The sequence below is a fragment of the Schistocerca serialis genome, chromosome 7, assembly GCF_023864345.2.
Source record: "Schistocerca serialis cubense isolate TAMUIC-IGC-003099 chromosome 7, iqSchSeri2.2, whole genome shotgun sequence".
Taxonomy (NCBI): Eukaryota; Metazoa; Arthropoda; class Insecta; order Orthoptera; family Acrididae; genus Schistocerca; species Schistocerca serialis.
In genome coordinates, this window is record NC_064644.1 from 211,004,066 (window position 1) to 211,016,744 (window position 12,679).

Consider the following 12,679-nt stretch of genomic DNA (forward strand, 5'->3'; position numbering starts at 1 on the left):
CATTCACTGTTGTCCTGTGCTGCAGGAAGTGAATCAGAAGGGTGCCATCTTGGTCAAAGAAGAATGTCAGCATAACCTTTCCTGCTCTCCTCTGGATGGCCTTGGCTTTTTTTGCTGGTGGTGACCCTGGATGCTTCCACCTGAGACTTTGTCGTTTTGATTCTTGTTCAAAGTGATGACACCATGACTCATCTCCAGCCACCACTCATGCCAGGAACACATTCGTTTCCCAAGCGTAGTGCAGCAGATGAGCAAGACAGTGGACCATTTGACATGCTTCCTGGTGTGGTTGAAGACTGTGGGGCACCCATTAGGCACACAGTTTGTGCATGTGCAGTTGTTCCTTTATGATGGTGTGAATACTTCCAACACTCAGTCTGAACATGGAGGCTATGGCTTTCACTGTCTCTCAGCAGTCCTCAATAATGAATGCATCCACCAGCTGGATAATGTCAATGGTAATGTAGTGTGGTGCTCCAGACTGTGCATCATTGGCTAATGACACCCGTCCTTCCCTCAAGCATTGGTGCCACGCCTTGACCCTTGCAATGGATGTGTAGTGTTCACTGTACACTTGTGACATTTGTCAATGAATGTCCTTTCTTCCTACTCCTTCCACTGTCAGAAAATGAACAACACCTCTTTGCTCTTCTTTTGACACCTCCATGTCAGTGTTTGCAATGCGACTAGCAGCATTGGGTGATTGATCCATGCTGCTGCTAGCTGTGTATAGCCATGTGACATGCATGCATTCCTTCTAGCAACGGACTGTGAACTTCCGTGCTCTGGTGGGATCCACAACTCGTTACACACGCCCAATATTACCCTCCTGTCATCGGTTAAGATATACATGATGAATTGGATTGCCATAAGCAACAGTCTTGCAAAAATTGGCAGAATTCATTACGAGGGAAGTCTTAAAGATGACCTTGGTAAAATGTCATTAGACCCCAAAATGTTACATTTCTTGCATAAATTCTTAAATGGGTTCTTTAACATGGTGAAAATTTTCAAAAAAAATATGCTCAGAATGCATCTTATCTCCATGCTTTTTATCTCTTGCACACAATTTAAGGCAATAACTGTCATTAAAACTTCAAACAGACCTACAAAGTGTAAAAGACAGTTCAATAATGGAGTGAGAGATATCAGGTAGGGACAAATAAGAACGAAATGAAATAGAAGAAGGGCAAATGTGGAAACAAAACATGAAGAGAGGATGATACATACAATGTCTCCTCTCTATCAGCTGTTATTTTTTATCAAAAAGTTATCCACTACATCTTAGTTTGTAAGCTAGATTTTGAACCATGTCTGATATACATTATAATTGCAATCATCTGTGAAAATTTGCATAATCCCTCTTGGCTTTTGTGTACAGCTGTCATTATCTGCCAATTTCTGGTGAGAAGATACTTGTCATATACCACCGTATAGTCTGTAAGGTTACTAATGCCTTCTTTTTTCTGTTTCAATTTGAGAAAGTTTTTGTATATCCTTGTCAGAAATAACAAATACACCAGATATATTTATAAAAGTAGAATTTAGCTGCTCATTGCCTGTTGTATTATTCTGTAAAAAAGAGTATCATACTGCATCAGACAAACTACTTACGGTGAGATTGATGAACCAGCATATATCTCAGGATTGGTTAGGTTGATCTGTATAAAGCCAAAATGTGCATCTGTCACCAGGTAATTGTTCCTGTTGCGAAAATTTGCTGGTGCAATAGTGAATGATCCAGCATTTGGTGTACCAGTCTACATGATATAAATAAAAAAAATTAGATTACAATCATAAAAACCACAAGAACTAATACAGTAGATATATGGTGTGACAATTATTGAACAATATGAAAAAAAAGGAAACGTAAATTAGTTACAAACTATGGCCTGTACACACTTTATTCAACATGTAAACATCGCTTCAGATTTCGGTTATGATATGTTCAATATGCCTGTCATCATTGTTGATGATGTAGCGCAGACGAATAGCAAAATTCTGCACAACCCGCCAAAGTGTTGGAACATATGTGCTGTCGATCACCTCCTGAATTGGTGTTTTCAGCTCAGCAATGGTTTTAGGGTTATTGCTGCACAACTTGTCTTTCATAAAGCCCCACAAAAAGGAGTCACATGTGTTCATATACAGAGAATATGGTGGCCAATCAAGGCCCATGCCAGTGGCCTCTGGGTACCCCAGAGCCAGAATGCGGTCCCCAAAGTGCTCCTCCAGGACATCAAACACTCTCCTGCTTCCATGGTGTCGAGCTCCATCTTGCATGAACCACATCTTACCAAAATCAGGGTTCTTTGGATAATGGGGATGAAATCATCTTCTGAAACCTTCGCATACCATTCGGTAGACACCATGCCATCATGCCGATTATTCTGTGACTCGGTATTGCACGCCACACAAACACTCAAGGAGGGTGAAGAGGATTCTCGGTAATGAAATGTGGATTCTCAGTCCTCAAAATGCACCAGTTTTGCTTTTTTCATGCAAATGGAAAACAGCAAGAAGGTTTGAGGGCATGTGCATTCCTATCATGCCCCATGGCGAACAGTGCAGTTTGATGTCCTAACACAAACTGTTCAGAAGTTATAATGATTTTATTTTGTATAGTTCAATAATTGAGACGCTGTATCTAAACCAGCAAAAACTAATGTGAAACTACTCGTCAAGAAAATTGATTATGGCATACTACTGGAACTTTGCTAAACGTATAGCACTAAACTGCAGCTGCCTATCACCTGCAGGAAAAAACTTAATGTTCATTTAGTTTTTATTCTGCACAGGTCTCTTTAAGCTACCAGCTTTTTTTATTTAGTGAATTTATTACTTACTCATTTTGTTTTCTTATTTTAATGTCTTCAGTAAGCCATTAAATTTGTCTTATTATGCTTTTCTCTGCTCCTTTCATGACATTTACATCACTTTATAATATTTTGCCTCTGATCCTGCATTTAAAAATCTCAGTTTAAATGTGAAAAGCTGGGCTCATCAGCCTCATGTCATTCACTTTCAGTCATCCTAACAGAGGGCCATAGTATCGTAACACCAAAGTTTACCAATTTAGCTCCCTCATTTGTGTGCGACTCTCTGTGCTCAACACTCACTTGCAGTGGTCGCCTTTGCTCTACCCAGTCTCATGGCACTTGGGGTCACAGCACATGACCTAGGTGTTCTAATTCTTATCTTATACCATGCTTCTTCACCTGACCAGTTTCTTTGTTTTATTTTAGTTGTCACCAAGGTACTGTGACTTGTTCCTCTCTCCCTTTTTTTTTTTAAGTATTAGCTCAAGCGGTGTTAGAATTGTATATATGATGTCTGCATTAGTTTTCACTGTTTTATGCATACATGTGTACGTAAAAATTATTTTTGTCACACTTCACTTGTTTGGACCTGATGATGGGAATTTGTAAGCCTGCAACTGGTCATAATATTAAAAAAATAAAAACCTTACACCTGAAGCAGTGATTTTCATGTCTATAACAATGCTCAGTTGCAGAAGTTCTGCTACAGGATTGTTTGCCTTAAGCATCAACTCTGTACCAAAAAATCTGTCTTATCAGCTTGTTGTTGTTGTGGTCTTCAGTCCTGAGACTGGTTTGATGCAGCTCTCCATGCTACTCTATCCTGTGCAAGCTTCTTTATCTCCCATTACCTCCTGCAACCTAAATTCTTCTGAATCTGCTTAGTGTATTCATCTCTTGGTCTCCCTCTACGATTTTTACCCTCCACGCTGCCCTCTAGTACTAAATTGGTCATCCCTTGATGCCTCAGAACATGTCCCACCAACCGATCCCTTCTTCTTGTCAAGTTGTGCCACAAACTTCTCTTCTCCCCAATCCTATTCAATACCTCCTAATTAGTTACATGATCTATCCATCTAATCATCAGCATTCTTCTGTAGCACCACATTTCGAAAGCTTCTATTCTCTTCTCGTCCAAACTACTTATCGTCCGTGTTTCACTTCCATACATGGCTGTGCTCCATACAAATACTTTCAGAAATGACTTCCTGACACTTAAATCTATATTCAATGTTAACAAATTTCTCTTTTTCAGAAACGCTTTCCTTGCCATTGCCAGTCTACATTTTATATCCTCTCTACTTCAACCATCATCAGTTATTTTGCTCCCCAAATAGCAAAACTCCTTTACTACTTTAACTGTCTCATTTCCTAATCTAATTTCCTCAGCATCAACCGACTTAATTCGACTACATTCCATTATCCTCATTTTGCTTTTGTTGATGTTCATCTTATATCCTCCTTTCAAGACACTATCCATTCCATTCAACTGCCCTTCGAAGTCCTTTGCTGTCTTTGACAGAATTACAATGTCATCGGCAAACCTCGAAGTGGGTGGCCTGATCTCAGTAGTGCTCTACAGCATAATTGTGTGTTGTACTTCAAGGAAAACAGTACACCAATAGTGGCAGGGGAAATCTATGGGCACTTAAAAGACCTGTGATGCAGGACATATCAGACATTAAGCTGAAAAGACCAGATTTTTTGGTACAGAAATAATGTTTAGAGGGTGCATCGGGTAACACAGCAAAAGATCACACAGAAAAGATAGATTGCACTGGATTGGCACTGGAATTTGGTGGCCAGCAAGTGGCCATAGGTTGTGCCAAACTCCACTGCGGTTGGTTAGACCATGCCATACTGGTGTAGCAGTTGGGTAGCTGGCAGTCACAGTATGTATGGATAATTCAAAAGATGTCTACCATTCACCCTCTGATTCCTGTCAGATATACAGAATTTGAATCGTTTCGCATCATTTCCTGTTACACTTTAATTTACTTCTATTATTATTATTATTATTATATTATATACTATACTACATATTATTATATTATAATTATACTAATTTATTTAAAAACATAATGCTACTCACTACATAGAGGATGCTTTTAGTTGCAGATAGATAAAATGAAAAAGACCGCTAAAATATTTAATTTTCCAGACAAATTACTTCTTCTAAAGTAGAAAACACACCCACATTCATAGAAGGCTATCTACACACATAGCAGAAATTTATTTAATTCATTAGATAATAAATTACAGGCTGCACTAATAACTAAGTTTTCAATTAGCAAATTCATATTTCCTAGTGCTGGGTCAAGGAATCAAAACCACTTTAGGCCCTGTTCCAGATATTCTAATTTATTTACTCAGTATTCTAGCACTGGTTTTCAAAATGTTGTATTCCATGAATTATGTATTGTCGTTGTCCAATAACTGTCTCACAAAGTTCAACTTTCAATTTTGGTGTTTAGTTATGAACAATTACAATAACATGCAACACTACATTGATGTCAGACTTGCGATGCTTGCTGCTGTTATCCTGTTTATGCACAGTTGTCATAAAGTTAGTGATGTATGTTTAGCAAATGGTTATGCCTGAACTGTTTGAGTTATGAATCTTTAAACTACTATTACTCATTTCAAAAATCTTAAGTGTATGTGAAATGCACCCCAGTTGTTTTCTGTTCCTTGTGTTGTGTGCATGAACAGTCTCATTACGCTCCAGTGTCCGTCCCTGGTAGCTGAGTGGTCAGCGAGACAGAATGTCAGTCCTAAGGGCCCGGGTTCAATTCCCGGCTGGGTCAGAGATTTTCTCCACTCAGGGACTGGGTGTTGTGTTGTCCTAATCATCATCATTTCATCCCCATCGATGCGCAAGTGGCGTCAAATTGAAAGACTTGCACTCGGCAAACGGTCTACCCGACCGGATGTCGTAGTCACACAATATTAAAATTAGTCTCCAGTTTTGTGTGATCACATAATGCACTCACAGTGGTCTTGCATATATACAATAATGCAAACATTAGAATGTTTAGTTCTTTGAAACAACTTTTACACGATTCTTTTTGCTTCTTTTTCAATATTATTCAAGGGCGTGCTTCTGTAATGTGAATATTACCCCATACTGTGATTCCATACCGCATGTATGTTTCAAAAAGTCCATGATAGGCAATGCACAACAGGTCTCGGTGAGTATACCGAGCCAGTTGTTTCATTATAAATATCACTGAGCTTAGCTTACTGGAAACAGTGTTTATCTGCTGTTTCCAGTTTAGTTCACTGTCTATTGTAATGCCCAAAAACTTAACTGAAGCTATTTCTTCCAGTTCTTTTTCATATAAGAAAACATCCATATGTTCTTCTCTATGTTTATTTTTGAGGACCATGTACATAGGTCTTTCTTTTCAGATTAATAATTAATTCATTTTTAGAGAGCCATTGTGCTGTACTACTGACTAATATAATGTATTTTGTTCAAGTGCCTCCAAATTGTTGGAAACATTTAGCTCAGTCATATCATCTGCATAAAGTATTTTGATTTCATTTTCACATGTTTGTATATTATTCGCAAATAAATTGAAGAGAATATGTCCCATTACAGATCCTTGAGGTACAACATACGTAATGCTTCTAACTTCTGATCTGTATAAGTTATTTATGACTACATATTGCCTCCTGTTACTTAGATATGATGTTATCCAGTTTGCTGCATGTCCACGAATACCATTACTCTCAAGTTTCTTTACTAGGTCTGCATGATCAACTGTGTCAAATGCCTTGGATAGAACAAGAAAAACTCCAGACACTGCCAACTTGTTGTCCAAGGCCTGTTAATGATTCAGTTGCTCTTTCCATTGATTTCCCTTTCTGATACCCATGCTGTGCTGGAGTTATTACATTATGTTTTTCCAAATAAGCAGTTATTCTGTTTAACATGAGAATTTCTAATACTTTGGAGAAGCCTGATACTAAAGATACTGGCCTGTAGTTGTTAGGGTCATCGTGCTCTCCCTTTTTGTATACAGGGACTACTTTAACTAATTTGAGTTTATCTGGAAATACTCCTTCTTGGAAAGAGCAGTTGGCAATATCCAGTTGTGGCATAATTATTTCTGCTGCCACCTGCTTGATTAGGTAGTTTGTCACTTCATCATGTCCAGCAGACTTTTTTGCTTTTAGCTTTTTAATAACATTTGTCAGTTCCTTTTCAGACACTGGTTTCAGGAACAATGAGTGGCTTGGTTTATCTGTCACAATAGTTTGGTGAGTTCCTTGGCTATTTATCCATGCTTTAGTTTTTCTATTGCATCTGTGTAGTTATTATTCAGGATGTTGGCAATTTTTGTATTATCTGTGATGATTTTGTTATTTACAGTCATAGTTTCTATTTTGTTTGTTTTCTGTGAGTATTTTTTCTTGCCCATCTCAGAGTTAATTACATTCCAAGCTGCTCTCATTTTATTTGTTGATTTTGAAATAAACTCATTAACTGATTTTGATTTTTCTTGTCTTAGCAACTGCCTGTATTTCTTCTGGTGCTGCCTGTAGGTTTCAATATTTTCTCTCTGTTTCATTTCTATTTAGGTAGCTCTCTGTTCTATTACTTCCTTCATGGTCCACTGCTTATTTTAAAGATTTTTTCTTTTCCTCTTGGTTTTTGGAAATGCTAAACTGAAATAATGTGTTATACTATCTGTCTTGGAAAGCATTATATTTTTCATCTGTTCCCTGGGCTTGAAGTGTGTCCATCCACTGTTCTTCTGTTAACATCACTTTGAAGATGTTGATATTTTGTTGGCTGATAAGTCTAACATCTCTTTCTACACTTCTGTCTTCCTTTTGTGAGTTAAGATTTCCATATGCTTCACAAAGCTGTCCAAAATGATCAGAAATTCCTGTTTGTAGAACCTTTGTTGTATGTGCATTGCTATCTATATCAGTGATAATAATGTCAATAATTGACTCAGTTTCCAAAGTCACTCTTGTTGGTTCCATAACAGTTGCCTTAATGTTGTACTGTAGTAGAAGCTCCTCAAATTTTTGCTTTCTCTGTGTCTCTCTTCCCATATCAATGTTAAAATCACCACATGTTTCACAATCTTTCTTTTTTTTCTAGTAGAAGTATCAGCACACTAACTCCTCAGCCATTGTTGTCTTTCTTGTTCCTGAAGCCACTATTTCTCAGTCGAGTGGCTCCTCAACTGCCATCATGAGGCTGAGGGCATCCCATTTCCTCCAATCAAGTTCAAGGAATTGAATGCAGGTCCTCTGCATAGCAACCATACATATTAACTTCTGAACTATGGAGGTGGACTTATTGTGGTATGGGTACCATTACAAAGCACAGGCTGAAATGGGAAACAGTGATGCATTCCAAGTGACAATATAGTGCAAACAGAGGCAGTTCTGTTATAAGGTGCTCAAAAGGTTCCAAGATGGCCAGGGAATTTTCCTGACCCAACATGATGCAGTAAATATGCCATTCACTACAGCATATGAAACAAACCTCAGAACACCTTCTTTTACCATTAACAAAGAGATCGATACTCCACTATTTTCTTCACATTATGACTACATTTCCAATTTTCAACCAAATCAGGTATAAAAACACCAACAACTTTGGCAGTGCAAGGAGATATAATCCACACCATACTTAAACCAATTTTATCACGTAATAGAAAAATGCCATATCCTTGTAAGATAATTTTTCTACTTTTTTCATATTTATGCTCAGAGGAAAAGTAGAACGAGTTATAACTTTATTTAAACGGTTATTAGTGCACACAAACAAGGGCATTTTTTGCACAACTGCATATTCACTTCTAAATCACATCTATTACACATAGATTCAAATAATGAGTTATGACCAGATTTGGCTAGCTTAATTAAAGACATAATGTCAATTCTTCTTATGTCAATTCTTCTTATGTCAGTTCTTCTAATGTCAGTTCTTCTTATGTTTTCAGTTATCTGCTTTATTATAAAAACTAAATACTACAAACCAAACAATTATATAATTCAAAGAATCAAAGTTATTAAAACAAAATTGTTGAATTGACTTGTAAATGTGGCATTACCTGCATGTCAGAAAGCATCTATTTTTGTGTACAAGGAAAGGAAAAGTGCTTTGTCAGTCGGCCAGAGAGACATCGGTGATGCTTGTTACACTTTGACACTTGGCAATGTTGCACAACAAACTGAGTTTTTATAAATTGTTACAGATGTACATCAGTAATAAGCAGATAATATGGCTTTTGGAAATGAACAAATAGAAAACATCTTGCGACCAGTTTAATAACTAAACAACCCATTGGCCAACTCTTGAAAACAGCTGGAGGAAGCAGAAGGAAATTGACGACCAACCAGATTAGTAACAGAATTCAAATTCTTCAATTGAATGTATTCATTTGATCATATAACTAAAAGCACTGACATGTAACCAGATGTACTGTCATTGTTGTCAGAAAAGCTAGTCAGCAATCTAATACTTTTTATATATGAGAGGAGTTTACAAGCAGCACTATGTTAACGTTGCAATTCCACCTATTTTTATGACAAATAGGCTATATAGGATTTAGATGAAAGTGTTTCATTTTGTGTGTGTGCATACCCCAGCTCATTAACGGATTTCTCATAACGCTAGCAAAATTTCCAGCTTATATGAAAGCCAGATGAATATGGTAGATGGAAATAAATCCTACTGCTCTTAAAGTTATCTGTCTTTGACTATGTTTGTGAATTATGAAAAGAAGAAATTTCATATCTTGTTCTAATGTGAGTCTATGTCATACAAATATTGAATGTTACATCATAAAGTTTACAGGAATATGGCCTATGAAACATATAACTATAACTGTGTGATGAAAGTGCAATTTTTACTGTTCTGTCATAACATTTGCTGCACAAATTGTGAGAGAAATATTCAGTTGGTGTTTAACTGAAGAGCAGGATAACAAATTTATAACTTTCCTGTGTTCCATTAGTCGAATAGGCTACATCACAAAAGACTGATTGTTTTTCAACATTAATTATACAGTACTATTCCAGTTACTGTGCTGCACCAAACATGGTAGTGAATGTTCATAAGCTATATGTAATACTGTAACTGTTGTAAGACCAAATTAGAAACTACTACTAGTTGCTAAATTACTATTAGTTGACTATGTCATATATCTGATTTAATATACAATCACATAGCATTGAAAGATCTTACCTCCAGTATATCAATATACACTAACTCAGGCATCTTACGGGACTCTCGGTAGCCCCAAAGAGATATTGTCAGTTGTGCTGCTGAATTACTTGTCAAGTTTGCACTGTCCCACTTAATTAGTATCTCTGCTGGGCTCTTTAGATGGACATCATTTGTGTCAAATGTAATTTTTTCTTCTGCAGTTGCAGGAGTTTCTAGAAGGAAGAACAGTATATTGTCACATAAAATGGTAGTCATTCCCAGTAGACCTGCTTCTTCCTTAGTAATCAAAAACTACTTAGCAGCAAGTTGTTGGGAAAACAAGAAATGTATTGCATACTTTAGTTATATGTGAAAATCAGTCAACAAATGTCACCCAGAAATATAGTGTAGTAGAAAGGGAAGAGAACAATGTGAAGTTAATGGTATCAGAGCAACACATATTTCAGACTAGTCTTCTTACTGAGACATAGAGTACAGAGTGTAACTATTACTGCTGACTTATTTGCTACTGGATTTTGTCTCAGATCTTTGGCCAAAGTTTGGTTAATGATTCTTCTGATATTTCACTGACACAAGTGCCTGGTATTGTCGAAGATTCATCCTTTTCAACTACTTCCCTTTTATGCCCCTGATAACTGCAGTCTGGTTTCTGTACAAATAGTTGATAATCCTTCATCACTGTATGCTATCCCTGTTACTTTCTGAATTTCAAAGAGCATATCTAGCCGGTATTGTAAAAAGTATTCTCAAAATCTACAAATGTTATAAATGTAACTCTTCAGGCTTTCCCGGCGATCTAATGACATCTTGGGTTGTCGGGTGTTCTGCCGGATATCAGCGTCGTACTTGCACGATATTTCGGTCACGTAGCTCGAGACCTTCATCAGGTGCGACCTGAGACTGCTCCTCGAGTGGACCTGGTCCAGTATTTATGCCTATGGACTTCCCCCTCCACCAACGGCTGCAGGCGCTTCCTCTGTGGTCCGCGCCCATTCCCTGTGACCTGCTGGAGCGTTGCTGCTCCGTTTTCCGTCCGCTGCGGTTCTAGGTGTTCCCTCTGCGGTCCGCGCCCACCAAACCCGCTCCTGGGGGTTTCATCTACGGTCTGGGGTACCAGGCGTTCCCCCTGCGGTCCGCGCCCGCTCACCACGACCTGTTGGAGCGTTGCCGCTCCGTTTTTCATCTGCTGCGGCTCTGGATGTTCCCTCTGCGGTCCGCGCCCACCAGTCCCACTTCTGGGTGTTCCATCTTCGGTCTGGTGCTCCTGGGAGTCCGTCAGGGGCTCGTTTACCATCTCCATGTCTCTGGTTCTTCTGTTTGTGTAGTGTTGCAGCTGGCCCCGTTGCTCCTTTAACAATTCCAGAGCCGGATCCCAGGCTCTGCTTAGCTGGTACCCTGTGTCACGATTCATAAGATCGTCAGCCATTTTAATCTCAATCGATTCTCTTATGACACTGTCCCAAAATCTGGGTGTTTGTGCTAGAATCTTGGTGTCCTCATACTTCATGGCATGATCTAGCTCTAGACAGTGTTCAGCAATGGCTGACTTAGTCACCTGTCTTAATCTAGTGTGCCTCTGATGTTCTTTGCACCTGATCTCCACAGTTCTTGTCGTCTGGCCAATGTAGGACATGCCACATTGACAAGGTATATTGTAAATCCCTGGTTTTCGTAACCCCAGGTCGTCTTTGACACTCCCCAGCAGTCCCCCGATCTTGTTGGATGGACAGAAAACACACTTGATATTGTGTTTACGCAGGATCCTACTGATTCTGGCAGAAATAGAGCCAGCATAGGGCAGATATGCCACCTTCCTTGCTTCATCTTGGTCTTCTTGAGGAACCTGTGGTATAGTGGCTGGTCGGAGTGCCCTCTCAATCTGTCTGTCCATGTATCCATTCTTGGAGAAAACTGTTTTGAGACGTTCTATCTCTATGGGTAGATTCTCTTGGTCTGATAGGGCACGTGCTCTGTGGACCAAAGTCTTCAGAACCCCATTCTTCTGTGCAGGCCAGCAGTTGTCACCACCCTGCACAGAAGAATGGGGTTCTGAAGACTTTGGTCCACAGAGCACGTGCCCTATCAGACCAAGAGAATCTACCCATAGAGATAGAACGTCTCAAAACAGTTTTCTCCAAGAATGGATACATGGACAGACAGATTGAGAGGGCACTCCGACCAGCCACTATACCACAGGTTCCTCAAGAAGACCAAGATGAAGCAAGGAAGGTGGCATATCTGCCCTATGCTGGCTCTATTTCTGCCAGAATCAGTAGGATCCTGCGTAAACACAATATCAAGTGTGTTTTCTGTCCATCCAACAAGATCGGGGGACTGCTGGGGAGTGTCAAAGACGACCTGGGGTTACGAAAACCAGGGATTTACAATATACCTTGTCAATGTGGCATGTCCTACATTGGCCAGACGACAAGAACTGTGGAGATCAGGTGCAAAGAACATCAGAGGCACACTAGATTAAGACAGGTGACTAAGTCAGCCATTGCTGAACACTGTCTAGAGCTAGATCATGCCATGAAGTATGAGGACACCAAGATTCTAGCACAAACACCCAGATTTTGGGACAGTGTCATAAGAGAATCGATTGAGATTAAAATGGCTGACGATCTTATGAATCGTGACACAGGGTACCAGCTAAGCAGAG

General features: G+C 39.0%; 1 protein-coding gene across 1 annotated transcript in view; it reads right to left on the bottom strand.

Annotated features, from left to right (window-relative positions):
* The window catches only part of LOC126412981 (protein mesh), a 224,522-nt gene that overhangs the window by 138,257 nt on the left and 73,586 nt on the right, over positions 1 to 12,679 (bottom strand). Inside the window, exons 8-9 of the mRNA XM_050082873.1 lie at positions 10,036 to 10,229; positions 1,615 to 1,760 (exon numbers count right to left, since the gene is read on the bottom strand). Of these exons, the coding sequence (XP_049938830.1) occupies positions 1,615 to 1,760; positions 10,036 to 10,229 (340 nt within the window). The remainder of the gene's footprint in view (positions 1 to 1,614; positions 1,761 to 10,035; positions 10,230 to 12,679) is intronic.